At 41.7% G+C, this 16,050-nt stretch overlaps 1 protein-coding gene across 2 annotated transcripts in view; it reads left to right on the forward strand.

Annotated features, from left to right (window-relative positions):
* Positions 1 to 1,229: 1,229 nt before the first annotated feature.
* rspo1 (R-spondin 1) overlaps positions 1,230 to 16,050 on the forward strand; it is a 30,724-nt gene continuing 15,903 nt past the window's right edge. The window contains exons 1-2 of one of the 2 annotated variants that reach the window (XM_064945437.1): positions 1,230 to 1,682; positions 14,794 to 15,516. In XM_064945437.1, the coding sequence (XP_064801509.1) occupies positions 15,417 to 15,516 (100 nt within the window). In that variant the 5' untranslated portion in view covers positions 1,230 to 1,682; positions 14,794 to 15,416. The remainder of the gene's footprint in view (positions 1,683 to 14,793; positions 15,517 to 16,050) is intronic. The other variant, XM_064945438.1, reaches the window with a different exon arrangement.

Raw genomic sequence — 16,050 nt, forward strand, 5'->3', positions numbered from 1 at the left:
ATTATACTGGGTGACTTTCACTTTTACTAGAGTCATTTTCTATTAAGGTATCTTTACTTTTACTCACATATGACAATTGGGTACTTTTTCCAACACTGTTGGCAATCAATATTACTTTAGCAAAACTGGACACTTCAAAAGAATCAAACATACTTAGATTAGCTTGGCATTTTTCACCTTGTTCGTACATGGCGCCAAAACGCCCAGTTCTCGTGGCAAGCACCTGTCAGGGACAGTTAAGTGTTATCAGCTACTGCAAATAAAATGACAGATACACCAGATGCACAACTACCATGGACGATATATTTTGGCTACTATCCTAGATAATAAGAGAAAGGTAGCACTTTTGGTAAATTACAACTTTTGTATCCTGTATAGCCTTTGGCTATGAGTAGAAAACGTTGCCCCTCAAATTCATCCAGTATGTACTGTAGGATGATAGCATGGTAATGGCATAGCCTAGCTAGTAACCAAACGTTGTTACCTCAAGTCAGTACTATTTCATTTAACAATTCCAATTGGCAGTTAATATTAGCCTACCACATATATGGCCAATTCTAAAAAAGAAACCACAAATATGGCCAAGTCTAAAAAAATAATATAAAAAAATAAATAAACGAACAGCTAACTCAACATTTGAATGGTGATTTCGATTTGGGGATAGTCTACATTTCCTTTGCATTTTTTTGCACCGTTCTTACCTTGCGCCAAAACTGCACCTTGACGCGCTGGCAGAAAACAGACGTCAAGGAGATATATAAATGATCAAATGTATTCAATAATCTTTTTAGTGTTGGTCTAGTTGTTAGTAAAAATGACTAGGCCTGTGTACAACCACTAAGGATTATGTATTTAAAAGTAAAGTCAAAATATATTATCGTTTTAGGAATGAAAATATTATCGTTATAAAATTCGTTTGGCCCATAAACGAAGATTGTATCCAATCGGTTGTCGGAATATGCCTAATTTAAATTTCTCACTTTAAGTGTAAACCAATCCACCTGGGCAAGGCTTGATGGCCGAACGTTACGGATATTTTTTCGTGCTTCATTACAACACAGATTAGCACCAATGGGATTTTCCAAGATTTGATGACATTAACAAACAGTACACTCCAACTGAGTTCCACCTCTGGTTTTTCGTCTCGCAGTCTGTGTGAGTTTGAGGGGTGGGGCCAACTCAACTTCATGCATGCGGAGACTCCGGCAATAGATGGGGTTGGACGCAAATAACCCAGGATTATGAGTGACTTGTCTGAGTTGGAAGGTTTCCGACGCTTAAAAGTGGATTTATGTGGAAATTGCATTAAGAGCCTTCTTATAAATAACTGCGCTGACTGAAAGAAATAGCAAAATACATACAAACATTTTTCAGTGGATTGATTTGAAAGATTACGTTCTCATTTTATTTGAAATGAGTTGCAGATTTTTGAATTTCCATAAATAATGCACATGGAGAGTCCAAATGTTTGATGGCAACATAAATTGCCAACTGATAAAATACAACAAAGGGAATGATTTGTCTCTCTATAATGATGATGGATCTCTTTCCCATCTCATGTGGAGGTGTCATGTAGGAGGAGTTCTTTGAAACCAAACAAGTTACGAATTTTCCCTTATAAAATAGGAAATTGAGACCCGACACCTCACTGGATCACACCATAAGAGGTTCGCAATGCACAGGTAGGTGGAATATTCCAAGATGTTATTCCGCTGTGTATTCTGTATGACTGGATACTGATAATGCATTTTGGAATAGTTTAGATCTCTGTAATTATGGGAAATATTATGGGATCTCTAAGTAATATGGGAAATAAATTATATCATCATCTAAATTACATATTTATTAGGCTAGCCTATTAGCTTACTATGGCTTAATTAGCCTTTAATTAACAATGAATAATAGGCCTACCTCTAATAAACAACCCTCATTTAAATGTCAAAATGAAAGTATTTTTGAAGTGTTATAATTATTATGTTTTTTTCATTATGGCAATCATGTTAGTATTCAACGTTTTAAATGTCAGTGACATTGAATTTGATCTTGTTTTATTTTGTCTGCTGTTATTATGTAGAACCAGGTCAGGTGTAAGGAAAAATAGTGTTTGTCTGAACAATATATTTTCTGTTATTAACACTAAAAAATGCATTTTCGAAAGAGGAATCATCTAATTTTCAGTAACCTATGTGCATGAGGAACCCCATGATGTTTAATAAAATAGATTTCTCACTTTTTCTGGAAAGAAATCTGAAATTTGAAACATCCTAAATGCCTCCGTTTGTATCCATTAGGGGTGCCCTGATTGTATGGAGGCATGCTTTTGGTTCTGCTAGTCGCTATTCAAGCATATTTAGGGAATAGAGTGCGCAGAAATTGAGCATTTAATTTGGCACTCCACCTGTGGCAGCAGCAATTTGGCAGTTAATTAAAACAGCACTGGCCTCTTTTATCTCCCTCTCTCCTTCTTGCTCTCCTCGTTCTCCCTCTCTTTCTTTCTCTCCATTTTTCTGTATCTGTCTGTCTCTGTCTGCTTCTCCACCAGTCTTACATAAACACTGACCCCTTGAGTTCCGCTTCAAAGAGAGAGTGATAGGAAAGGTGGGAGACAGACAATTGGAGACTGAGATTATGGTAGAGAGAGATGCTGGAGTGGACTGGGGCAGGTGGAGATCTCCAATAGATTTTCTTTTCTCCTCAGAAGACCATTGTAGGCAGCTGAAAGTCAGCATGGTGTGCTAGCTGGCGCCCCATAGACTATGAGTGCGTTTGAAAGGGCAGGGTGGTGCTGGTAACACAGAGGAATTTTCAGTGGGAGCTACCAGACAAGGAGTTGGAGGAGGAAGTAAGGAAGGAAGGAAGGAAGGAAGGAGAGAGATCTACTGTACTGTACAGAGCAGGCAGTCCTGTAGTGTTATAGTCAACATCTGTAGCACATTTTACCCAGCTTTCCCTGTACAGGAAGTGATTACCCAAATGGGCTGTGGAGACTCCTGAAGCATTCCAGTGGCAGAGCCAGGTGTTTTTTGGCACACATGCACATGCAGATGCATGGTGCTACTACTACCTGCTGCTTTAGATTAGAGAGTGTTGATGGTGCTGAGCAGTCTTTCGGGCCTAGAACATGAAGAAGAGTGACTACTGATAACGCTTTCCTACCACCTACACAGTTGAAGTCAGAATGTTACATACACTTAGGTTGGAGTCATTAAAACTCATTTTTCAACCACTCCACAAATTTCTTGTTAACCAATTATAGTTTTGGCAAGTCAGTTAAGACATCTACTTTGTGCATGACACAAGTAATTTTTCCAACAATTGTGTACAGACAGATTATTTCACTTATAATTCACTGTAACACAATTCCAATGGGTTAGAAGTTTACATACACTAAATTGACTGTGACTTTAAATAGCTTGGAAAATTCCAGAAAAATATGTCATGGCTTTAGAAGCTTCTGATAAGCTAATTGACATAATTTGAGGTAATTGGAGATGTACCTGTGGATGTATTTCATAAAATGCCATAAAATAGCCAGACCATGGTTTGCAACTGCACATGGGGACAAAGATCGTATTTTTGGAGAAATGTCCTCTGATCTGATGAAACAAAAATAGAACTGTTTGGCCATAATGACCGTCATTATGTTTGGAGGAAAAAGGGGGATGCTGGCAAGCCGAAGAACACCATCCCAACTGTGAAGCACGGGGGTGGCAGCATCATGTTGTGGGGGTGCTTTGCTGCAGGAGGGACTGGTGCACTTCACAAAATAGATGGCATCATGAGGTAGGAAAATTATATGGATATATTGACGCAACATCTCAAGACATCAGTCAGGAAGTTAAAGCTTGGTCACAAATGGGTCTTCCAAATAGACAATGACCCCAAGCATACTTCCAAAGTTGAAGCAAAATGGCTTAAGGACAACAAAGTCAAGGTATTGGAGTAGCCATCACAAAGCCCTGATCTCAATCCTACAGAAAATGTGTGAGCAGAACTGAAAAAGTGTGTGCGAGCAAGGAGGCCTACAAACCTGACTCAGTTACACCAGCTCTGTCAGGACGAATTGGCCAAAATTCACCCAATTTATTTTGGGAAGCTTGTGGAAGGCTACCCAAAATGTTTGACGCAAGTTAAACAATTTCAAGGCAATGCTACCAAATACTAATTGAGTGTATGTAAACTTCTGACCCACTGGGATGAAAGAAATAAAAGCTTAAATAAATAATTCTCTCTACTATTATTCTGACTTTTAACATTCTTAAAATAAAGTGGTTATTCTAACTGACCTAAGACAGGACATTTTTACTAGGTTTAAATGTCAGGAATTGTGAAAAATTGAGTTTAAATGTATTTGGCTAAGGTGTACGTAAACTTCCGACTTCAACCTTATATCCTCACTATCATTGCTTCTCTCCCTCTCTTCCTTTCTATCTACTCTCCTCACTCACTCACTCACTCACTCACTCACTCACTCACTCACTCACTCACTCACTCACTCACTCACTCACTCACTCACTCACTCACTCACTCACTCACACTCACATATAATTTCCACGTTTTGTCACCAAAGCCCCATATACCACCCACCACTGTGAACTGTATGCTCTCGTTGGCTGGCCCTGGCTAGATATTCATTGCCAAACACACTGGCTCCAGGTCATCTATAAGTCTTTGCTAGGTAAAGCTCCGCCTTATCTCAGCTCACTGGTCACCATATCAACACACACCCGTAGCACACGCTCCAGCAAGTATATCTCACTGGTCATCCCCAAAGCCAACATCTACTTTGGCCGCCTTTCCTTCCAGTTCTCTGCTGCCAATGACTCGAACCAATTGCAAATATCGCTGAATTTGGAGACTTATATCTCCCTCACTAACTTTAAGCATCAGCTATCTGAGCAACTTACCGATCGACGCACCTGTACACAGCCCATCTGTAAATAGCCCATCCAACTACCTACTTCATCCTCATATTGTTTTTATTTACTTTTTTTGTTGCTCTTTTGCACACCAGTATTTCTACTTGCACATCATCTGCACATCTATCACTCTAGTGTTAATTTTCTAAATTGTATTTACTTCGCTACTATGGCCTATTTATTGCCTTACCTCCTTACTCCATTTGCACACACAGTATATAGATTTTTCTATTGTGTTATTGACTGTACTTTTGTTTATCCCACATGTAACTCTGTGTTGTTATTTTTTGTCGCACTGCTTTGCTTTATCTTGGCCAGGTCGTAGTTGTAAATGAGAACTTGTTCTCATCTGGTCTACCTGGTTAAATAAAGGTTCAATAAAAATAAACAATAAAAAACTACCAGCAAACATTACACTCATAATAGTTTAAAAGGAATACATTTAAAAGGACACATTTCAAATGTCTTATTACGGCTATGTACAGTGTTATAACTATGTGCAAATAGTTAAAGTACAAAAGAGAAAATAAATAAACATAAATATGGGTTGTCTGTTCTTCACTGGTTGCTCTTTTCTTTTGGCAACAGGTCACAAATCTTGCTCCTGTGATGGCACACTGTGGTATTTCACCCAATAGATATGGGAGTTTATCAAATTGATTTTTTTTAAATGATTTGTGGGTCTGTGTAATCTGAGGGAAATACAGCGCCTTCGGAAAGTATTCAGACCTCTTGGCTTTTTCCACAGTTTGTTAGGTTACAGCCTTATTGTAAAATTGATGAAGTTGTTTTTTCCCTCATTAATCGAGACACAATACCCCATAATGACAAAGCAAAAACTGTTTTTTAGACATTTTTTCTAATTTATTAAAAATAAACAACTGAAATATCAAATCTACATAAATATTCAGACTCTCTACTCAGTACTTTGTTGAAGCACATTTGGCGGCAATTAGTCTTGAGTCTTCTTGCGTATGACTCTACAAGCTTGGCACAGCAGTATTTGGGGAGTCTCTACCATTCTTCTCTGCAGATCTTCTCAAGCTCTGTCAGGCTGAATGGGGAGCATTTCTGCACAGCTATTTTCTAGGTCTCTCCAGAGATGTTCGATCGGGTTTAAGGCCAGGCACTGGCTGGGCCACTCAAGGACATTCAGAGACATGTCCCGAAGCCCCTCCTGCGTTGTCTTGTCTCTGTGCTTTGGGTTGTTGTCCTGTTGGAAGGTGAACCTTCAACCCGGTCAGAGGTCCTGAGCATTCTGGAGCAGGTTTTCATCAAGGATCTCTCTGTAATTTGCTCTGTTCATCTTTGCCTCAGTCCTGACTAGTCTTCCAGTCCCTGCTGCTGAAAAACATCCCCACAGCATGATGCTGCCACCACCATGCTTCACCGTAGGGATGGTGTCAGGTTTCCCCCAGGCAGTGTTGTAAAGTACTTAAGTAAAAATACTTTAAAGTACTACCTAAGTATTTTTGGGGGGTATCTTTACTTTACTCTACTATTTTTATTTTGACTTTTGCTTTGTACTGGAGTACTGGACATCCCTGGTACTGGACATCACTGGTCATCCCTACTACCTGATTTGGAGGATTCACTAAACACAAGTACTTTGTTTGTAAATTATGTCTGAGTGTTGAGGTGTGCCCCTGGCTATCCCTAAATAAATAAAAAAAATGAAAATCATGCCGCCTGTTTTATGTAATATAAGGAATTTGAAATTATTTATACTTTTACTTTCACTTTTGATACTTAAGTACATTTTATTGATTACATTTACTTTTTATACTTAAGTATATTTAAAACCAAATACTTTTACTCAAGTAGTATTTTACTGGATGATTTTCACTTTTACTTGTGTCATTTTCTATTAAGGTATCTTTAATTTTACTCAAGTATGACAATTGGGTACTTTTTCCACCACTGCCTCCAGACCTTTGGCATTCAGCCCAAAGAGTTCAATCTTGGTTTCATCAGACCAGAGATTCTTGTTTCTCATGGTCTGATAGTCTTTAGGTGACTTTTGTCAAACTCCTAGCGGGCTGTCACATGCCTTTTACTGAGGAGTGGCTTCATTCTGGCCACTCTACCATAAAGGCCTGATTGGTGGAGTGATGCAGAGATGGTTGTCCTTCTGGAAGGTTCTCCCTTCTCCACAGAGGGACTCTAGAGCTCTGTCAGAGTGACCATCGGGCTCTTGGTCACCTCCCTGACCAAGGCCCTTCTCACCCAATTGCCCTTCTCACCCAATTGTCTTCTCTTGAATGCCAGGTCTGACAATGGCAGCCTCTCTCAATAGCAAGGCTATGCTCACTGAGTCTGTACATAGTCAATGCTTTCCTCAATTTTGGGTCAGTCACAGTGGTCAGCTATTCTGCCACTTTGTACTCACTGTTTAGGTCCAAATAGCATTCCAGTTTGCTTTGCTTTTTGGTCAATTCTTTCCAATGTGTCAAGTAATTCAATTTTTTTATTTTTCATGGTTCGGTTGTTCTAATTGTGTTCCTGTCCTGGGGCTCTGTGGGGTCTGTTTGTGTTTGTGAACAGTACCAGCTTGCTTAGGAGACACTTCTCTAGGTTTCTCTCTCTGTAGGTGATGGCTTTGTTATGGAAGGTTTGGGAATCGCTTCCTTTTAGGTGGTTGTAGAATGTAACAGCTCTTTTCTGGATTTTGATAATTAGCGGGTATTGGCCTAATTCAATTGTTATGTTAGTTTTGATGGTGTGGTGTAGAAGGCCCTTCTTGCCTGGTGTTTCAGATCGTTCACGTGTTTGTGGAAGTTACCTGTGGTGCTAATGTTTAGATCAAGGTAAGTATATATTTTTTGTGTGTTCTAGAGCAACGTTGTCTAGATGGAATTTGTATTTGTTGTCCTGGCAAGTGGACCTTTTTTGGAACACCATTATTTTTGTCTTACTGAGATTTACTGTCAGGGGCCAGGTCTGACAGAATCTGTGCAGAGGTTCTAGGTGCTGCTGTAGGCCCCCCTTGGTTGGGGACAGAAGCACCAGATCATTAGCAAACAGTGGACTCTCTCTCCCTTTCTCTCTCTCTCTCTCTCTCTCTCTCTCTCTCTCTCTCTCTCTCTCTCTCTCCCTCTCTCTCCTCTCCTCTCTCTCCCTCTCTCTCTCTCTCTCCCTCCCTCCCTCCCTCCCTCTCTCTCTCTGTTTATGCTGGACTGTTGTCTTGAGGCAGCTGGCCATTGTGTTTGTCTCCCCTATCATCGACCTGTGGGCGGGTTTGGCTAATGCGACTGGAGCTTACAGCTCGGAGGCAGAGATGGGAGTATAATAAAATAAAAGTAAATCAAACATTGATGTACTGTATGCCTGGGTGAAAGTGCACATAACCTCCCTGTTTCTTCGCTGCCTGCAGTTGTTGAACCAAATAATCTGGATCTGAATCCAAAGAAAAGAAAAAAGGCTCAGTTGAAAGCCCTTACACTGGAGCCAATCTCTCCATTCGGTGCCTATGTGGCAGGCACCACCTCGCAGTAATTTAATTATATTACAAAAATAGGAGGTGTGTTGGAGTCCATAAGTAGCACCAGAGCAGGCTCTGTAGGCTGCCACAGTTTTTAGTTGTTTCCCTGTGTCTGTGTGGAAGCAGAGGAAGGCAAGGCAGCTTGTGGGGCGGACAGGGCCTGAAATTTGGGAGTGGAACGAAACACTTGTGTGTACTCTTACTTTATTCAGTGCTTTAACACAGGTTGTGTTTATCGCCTGTTTACTGCTCGGCTCTTTTTCATTGTCTCACTCACACTTGCTGCTGATTGCAACTGCCAGAGTTATCTTTCCCTCATAAAGTAGTGTCTAGTGTTCTGGGTTTAAAGGTGCACTATGTAGAAATCTCTCTGCCATTTCCTTGTTGCTAAAATTCTAATAGTTCACCTAATTTCAGTTTATGTGACAAAACAAGCAAGTGTAGAGAATCATTGTACCATCTAAACCGCTGTGAAATCTATTTTCCGTAACAAAAAATATTGTATTTTCAGCTATCTGAAGTAAAAGATGTATAAGCGAAACTTAAGAACAGGAAGCATAGAAATGGCGCACATAGAACAGTTCCACCGCTTCTTAGACTTGCTTTAAATGAGAATGATAGCTAGAACTCATATTTCTATGTGAATTTGGTTGGGTAGCCCAAAGAGTTACATATTGCAGCTTTAAAATGGAAAAATATGATAGAGAGCTAAAGACAGCTTTTAAAAATATTGTTGGATTTAGGTGCAGTTTTTAGAGAGTTTTATTTACATAGAAGTTGACAGTGGAGATGGCTGTTTTGGCTTAATGATTCTACAGTATAAGCAGTGCTTGATTTAGGCAGGAGATCACCGGAACTTAGTACCGGCACCTCTGATTTTCTATTGCTTGAGTTCTTGCACCTGTTACAGAATAATATTATTAGCTTAAAAGTATTGCTGAGTTACTGAACCTATTTCAGTCCAAGTCAAACACTGAGCATAAGTGTCTGATTTTAGGACCCCAAAATGTACAGTGTTCTGGGAGTCACAATCAGAACATTGGTTTTGGCTAACCATAATAATCAGGACTATTTGAAGGCACTTTTGGTCTCTTGAATGTCGTTGAATTAACTTAATTTACATTATGCAATAGAGTATGGTACAGTGTCACTCCATTACTGCTTTACTGAGCTCACATTTTCTTGTACTGCTCCTACCACATCAGCCAGTGAATTAGGCCTCTGAGATCTAAATTACGTTATTTTGACAGGTTCATCGGTAGGCTAGGTTTCTGACTCTGAGCTCTGTGTAGTGGCACTTTCTCAGTTTTGACAAATTCCCAGAGGGCGGGAGCTCCCTTTCACTGGAGCCTGCCTGATTTAATAATTGATTCATCAAAAGGACTTACAAAGCAAGGCAATTGAATCTCCTGACTATTTGATGAGGGAGTTCAGTTCCATTCAGATGAATGGAGCCAGCTGTGAAGAAGGCGACACAGTGCTTGTGTCTGTTTAATGGATGAGGGAACCGAGACAGAGCACATAACTGTCAAGAAATGGCACTGTGGCCCCAGAGTAGCTCAGTGAGATGTTCCTCATATCCAGAGGACAGGTCAGCTGTCATGTGGAAGGATGACTCTCATGTTGTCATGTTGTGTGTTTTGTGTCCATCTTGCTCTTCATCTGTTTTACTGTCTTATCACTCTACGTATCATATCTCTCTCGCTTTCTCACACGCTGCACTCTCTCTCGTTATCTCTCTCTCTCCTCTCTAGCACCCCTTCTCTCTCTATCTGAGTATCAGTCGTCCGTTGCCACTTCTAGGCTTATCGCCACGCCGTAATATAAAGGTAGGAAACGGATGGATGGGACAGAGTGTGCTTCATTGGCAGGTAGTAAAGCGTCGTAGGCGGAGTGCGGTCTGAAACATCTCTTAAATGACTCAGCCCTGGTCCGGACGTGTTGTTCTAGGTTGTTCATTCCCCTGGTCCAGGACATGTCCCCCTTGCTCTCCAAGCATCCCTCTCAATTAACAAATCTTATCGCTTTTGGCTCTTGATGGTAAATATAGGGGTAGGTGTTGAAATGTCTCTAATATTCACCTCAAAAGGCAAATAAACCCGGGCAGCAGCAGAGGAGAAAGCTGGGGTGCAGGTGGGTGTGTGGCTGTTTTTGGAGATAATTTAAAAAATGTTTTAAATCCTTAAGCTGGTTAACTGAGATCTTTGACATGGCTTGGCAAGGCTAGTCTGCCTAATGGAGTATTTAGGGTGTCAAACTGTTTGTCTGTATGCATGTGGACCACAGTATGCGCAATTGCCTTCATACTGTGTGCTGCTGTGGTGTGTTAGTGTGTGTGCCTGTTGTTGTTCTGTTTCAGCTTCTTTACTGTGTGTGTGTTTGAAGTTTGACGTTGTATTAGTTGTATGTACAGGATACACATGGTATACGCCATCCAACGAAATTCTTACTTGCAGGTTCCTTCTCAAAAATGCTACAACAATAAGAACTAATAAAATATGAGAATATGAACATAAAGTAAATGGCTCAGGAGAATATAATACATATTTTAGCATAAATATAATACAAGAGGGCACAATTTACAGTCCAATATTTACACGTGTTTTGGGGAGCAAGTATTTAAATTGTGCAGTATATAGCAATCACAATAAGGGTCTGGTAGCAGCAGTTTTGATGTGTGTGTGTGTGTGTGTGTATAGCATGAATGTGTGTGTTTGTGTGTGTGTGTGTGTGTGTGTGACTTCTTCACATACTAACTCGCCGCAACAGAGGGACCTAGTCAGCGGCCCTTAATCTCAGAGACTCCCCTCCGAGAGACACTCTTATTCATCATGATGGACGAGACCCCTTAATTAAATACTGTCCCTGCTCACATTAATATTGTTTTACAATAGCAAGACATTTTTACACAAATGGGCTCACTGGGGAGGGGCTGTCTGGTCGATCTCAGCCACACTGGCTATCAATCTGGATTCATGTTCTGCCATGTAGTTCAAATCAAATCCAATGTTATTTGTCACATACACGTGGTTAGCAGATGTTCATGCGAGTGTAGCGAAGTGCTTGTGCTTCTAGATCCGACCGTGCAGTAATATCTAACAAGTAATCAAACAATTTCACAACAACTACCTTATACACACAAGTGTAAAGGAATGAATAAGAATATGTACATAAAAATATATGGATGAGCGATGGCCGAACGACATAGGCAAGATGCAGTAGATGGTATAGCGTACAGTATATCCATATGAGATGAGTAATGTAGGGTATGTAAACATTATATAAAGTGGCATTGTTTAAAGTGGCTAGTGATACATTTATTACATCCAATTTTTATTATTAAAGTGGCTCGAGATGAGTCAGTATGTTGGCAGCAGCCACTCAATGTTAGTGATGGCTGTTTAGCAGTCTGATGGCCTTGAAATAGAAGCTGTTTTTCAGTCTCTCGGTCCCAGCTTTGATGCACCTGTACACAATCTCGCCTTCTAGATGATAGTGGGGTGAACAGGCAGTGGCTCGGGTGGTTGTTGTCCTTGATGATCTTTTTCGCGTTCCTGTGACATCGGTTGGTGTAGGTGTCCTGGAGGGCAGGTAGTTTGCCCCCGGTGATGCGTTGTGCAGGCCTCACTACCCTCTGGAGAGCCTTACAGTTGTGGGCGGAGCAGTTGCCGTACCAGGCGGTGATACAGCCCGACAGGATGCTCTCGATTGTGCATCTGTAAAAGGTTGAGTGTTTTTGGAGACAAGCCGAATTTCATCAGCCTCCTGAGGTTGTAAAGGCGCTGCTGCGCCTTCTTCACCACGCTGTCTGTGTGGGTGGACCATTTCAGTTTGTCCGTGATGTGTACGCCGAGGAACATAAAACTTTCCGCCTTCTCCAATACTGTCCCGTCAATGTGGTTAGGAGGCTCCTTTGTTTTGTTGACATTGAGTGTGAGGTTACTTTCCTGACACCACACTCCGAGGGTCCTCACCTCCTCCCTGTAGGCCGTCTCGTTGTTGGTAATCAAGCCTACCACAGTAGTGTCGTCTACAAACTTGATGATTGAGTTGGAGGCGTGCCTGGGCACGCAGTCATGGGTGAGCAGGGAGTACAGGAAAGGGCTGAGAACGCACCCTTGTGGGGCCCCAGTGTTGCGGATCAGCGGGGTGGAGATGTTGTTTCCTACCCTCACCACCTGGAGGCAGCCCGTCAGGAAGTCCAGGACCCAGTTGCATTAATGCCACGTGGATGTATGGTTTGTCATTTTTCATTCCAGTTTATTAAGGCAGGGCAGGTTATTAAGGCAGGGTAGCCTAGTGGTTAGAGTGTTGGACTAGTAACCGGGAGGTTGCAAGTTCAAACCCCTGAGCTGACAAGGTACAAATCTTTCATTCTGCCCCTGAACAGGCAGTTAACCCACTGTTCCTAGGCTGTCATTGAAAATAAGAATTTGTTCCTAACTGACTTGCATAGCTAATTAAAGGTAATCATTTTTTTTACATAGTTCACTGGATTACACTCTGTGTTTTAATTGATCTGGATTCTTTGCACAGCCACTTGAGATTAGGGTCAGAATTGGAGGCTAAACTGCCTGGCGGGGTTGTGGCAGTAATGTAAGATCTAGCTGGGATTCTTGCAGGTTTGATTCAAACTTTCTTTAGGGACAATATAATGCGTTTTAGGGACATTATAGTGTATTGTAGGGATATTATAGGTCATTATAGAATGTTAAAGGGTGTCTGCACTTCCTGATTTGGCCTCGTTTCCGATTTGGTTTATTAAGAAATGCTAGCGGCCATGACTGAAGTTGGTTTTGTGGTGTGGATTGATGCGCATGTCTCGTGTTTGTTTGCAGGTGGGAAGAGATAGCTCAATTATTTAGACAATTTGCTTCAGTTGGCTGGTGTGAAACTGTGGCAAAATTGGCTTGACTTTGGATAGCCTATCTCTGAGGCTATTTAGGGACCGTCAATAAATTACAATAAATTACACAATGTAAATGAGACAATATTTTCATGTTGCACGCCTTTTTTGTTTTTTTCATTTAAATGCCTTCATTATTTGCATATGCATTTTTAAGTCATTGGAATTTGGAGCAATTGGAATTTTTACATTTTGTCCTATGTACACTTTGTAATTTACCCTATTGTCCCTAACTAGCTCCATAGGGATATCCAAAGTCAACCATGCAGCTAGCTGCACTCCGAATTGATGATTGTGCTGCCAGCTGACGGCATGTGACCAGGATTGAAACAAATCCAACTTTAATTTCCATTGTGATGCAGTCACAAACACAAGTTTAAAAAACACAAAAAAAAACGATGTTTTGGTCGAGACTGACTGACCAAAACGATCCTATTTACACTTTGTAATACATTTAGACAGTAGAATAAATGTTTGTGACTCATGTCTATGCCACATAGGCTGTTTTCTGAATGAGAAGTTGCTTTTTTTAGGGGCAGTTTTTTAGGGGCTTTAAGAACTCACCCAAAATGTCTTTGTAGGCTTACTCTGTATGATTCACAAGCCACAATAAGTACAACAGCCAAATATGACCCTGTTTTGCTGTTTCACCCTTGGGGTAGGAGACCCTGTTTGCACTGTTCCAGACAAGCTATGCCTTATGTTTTCCGTATATGCAAGAGCTGTAAATATAGCTTGACACTATCTGAGAAGATCTCTGCACCACTTGTTCATTCCAAGTGTTTGTAGAAGGACTATTATGTGTTTTTTCATTATTTTACTTTAAGAATGGAGCAAACATATTTTTTAAATCAACTCTCTTCTCCAAAGGCAACTGGAAGTGTAGCAAACGACCCAAAACTATTTGTGGTATTTTGTTTCATTGTGCCATAGCTGCTAATACTTTGAATGAATCTGCATCGATTTCAAAGTTTGGAAATGACTGCGGTCCATTTAAATCTGGAATGGAATTGCATTATCTTATGCTTTGATTTCAGGTCAAAAGACAAATGGACGCTGATTGCCCTAAACAAGTATTTTACTTATCAGATATAATACTGTGTATTTTGGAAATGTTTCAATACATTTTCCCTCAAAGCAGTTTAAAGAACGGAGGAATCAAGTTACTGTTTTTGAATTCCAGTACTTATCATTGGTTCACTGTTGGTTGACATGGTTGGAATTGATATAATTTCCGTTCTTGTTACAAAACCTTGTATCTGTTTCAGTCTTGGCCAAGAGGTGGATTTTCTCTTGACATGCTAACTTAATGGCTTGGTGTTTTAGAGCTCATGTCTCATTATTTCTCTCTCCCCATCACACACACCCCTTCCCAACTCCCCTCTGTCTGTCTGTCTGTCTGTCTGTCTGTCTGTCTGTCTGTCTGTCTGTCTGTCTGTCTGTCTGTCTGTCTGTCTGTGCCTCTGTCTCTGTCTCTGTCTCTCTAGCAGGTCCTGGCACAGACAGATGCGTTGTCACATGTAGGAGTCTCCAGCTTTTTTTAGCAGCCCCACTCCTGTCCCTCCCCCCACGCCTCCTCAGAGTATCTTTAATAAGACACATGCTCCTGGGCTCGGGTGCTCATTCACACCAAACGCTCCTTGGCGATCCTCCAACAGGCTGCCTGCTCCCCTGCTAGCCCCGCCGAGTCTTCATGGGTTGAACCAACAGGAGTGCCACACTCTCCTCTCCTCCTTTTTCCACCTCTCCTCTCCTCTCATACTCCACGCATCGCTCCTCCATTACATCGTCAACCGACCCCCCCCACACCACCATTATGGCTTGTGCCCCGGGCATGTTTGGATTTGCAGCCGCAGCAGCATAATCCACCGCTGAAGGGAGTTGTGGACACAGAAGCCCTTAGAGAGAGAGAGAGAGAGACAGTGAGAGACAGAGAGAGAGCGAGTGAGAGAGAGAGACCCAGCGGACAGCAGCAGCGGAGGGAGGGAAGCAGCAGGGAGGAGCAGCAACAGCAGCAGAGTGATCCACCTGTCACAGAGTGGAAGGGGCCCCCCGCCTTATCCGTCTGCCTGCAGGGGGGACCCCGCTTGGCCGGTCAGCACCAGGGACTATGCAGCTGGGACTGGTGGCTCTGGCGATGGTCTTTCTCGGATCCATGGGTCACAGCGACAGCGGCCTCAAGCTCTCAAAGGGACAGAGGCAGAGACGGAGTGAGTTACCAAATCCTCAAATCCCTTCCCCTCTTTCACTCTCTCTCTTTCTCTGGTTTCCATGCAGCCACCGAGAGCCACAGTGGTACATTTCTTATAAACATTTAACGGCCGCAGTAAAGATTACATGTTGTTTATTTTTTCTTCATCCTCATTATTTGTTTTGCCAAGATGGATTATGGTAGCCTCAGCTGTCTTTGAATGACCCTCTTTTCTTCCTCTTTTTATGATTTACGCCTCTCTTGATTTATGTTGAGCTTTTATGGGTATTAAGAATGTTTATAGTCTGGTTTTTAGGCGGATTCACCCTGGGTTTTACGGCGAGAGCTTCAGCACCACAGTTCTCTCCATGTCTGCCTCTGAGGCACTGAGAGGAAACAACTCTCGGACACTTCAGCTCATGGTTGTTGGACCATGTTCCATTGTTTGGTTTTCAAGCAGTTTTATAAACACTTTTCTGACCTCATGCACCCACAAATACAGAGCTTACTCTCAGCCTCAGTGTCTGCCCTCAGAGCGGGGTGAATCTCAGTG

The sequence above is a fragment of the Oncorhynchus masou genome, chromosome 29 (genome assembly GCF_036934945.1).
Source record: "Oncorhynchus masou masou isolate Uvic2021 chromosome 29, UVic_Omas_1.1, whole genome shotgun sequence".
NCBI lineage: Eukaryota > Metazoa > Chordata > Actinopteri > Salmoniformes > Salmonidae > Oncorhynchus > Oncorhynchus masou.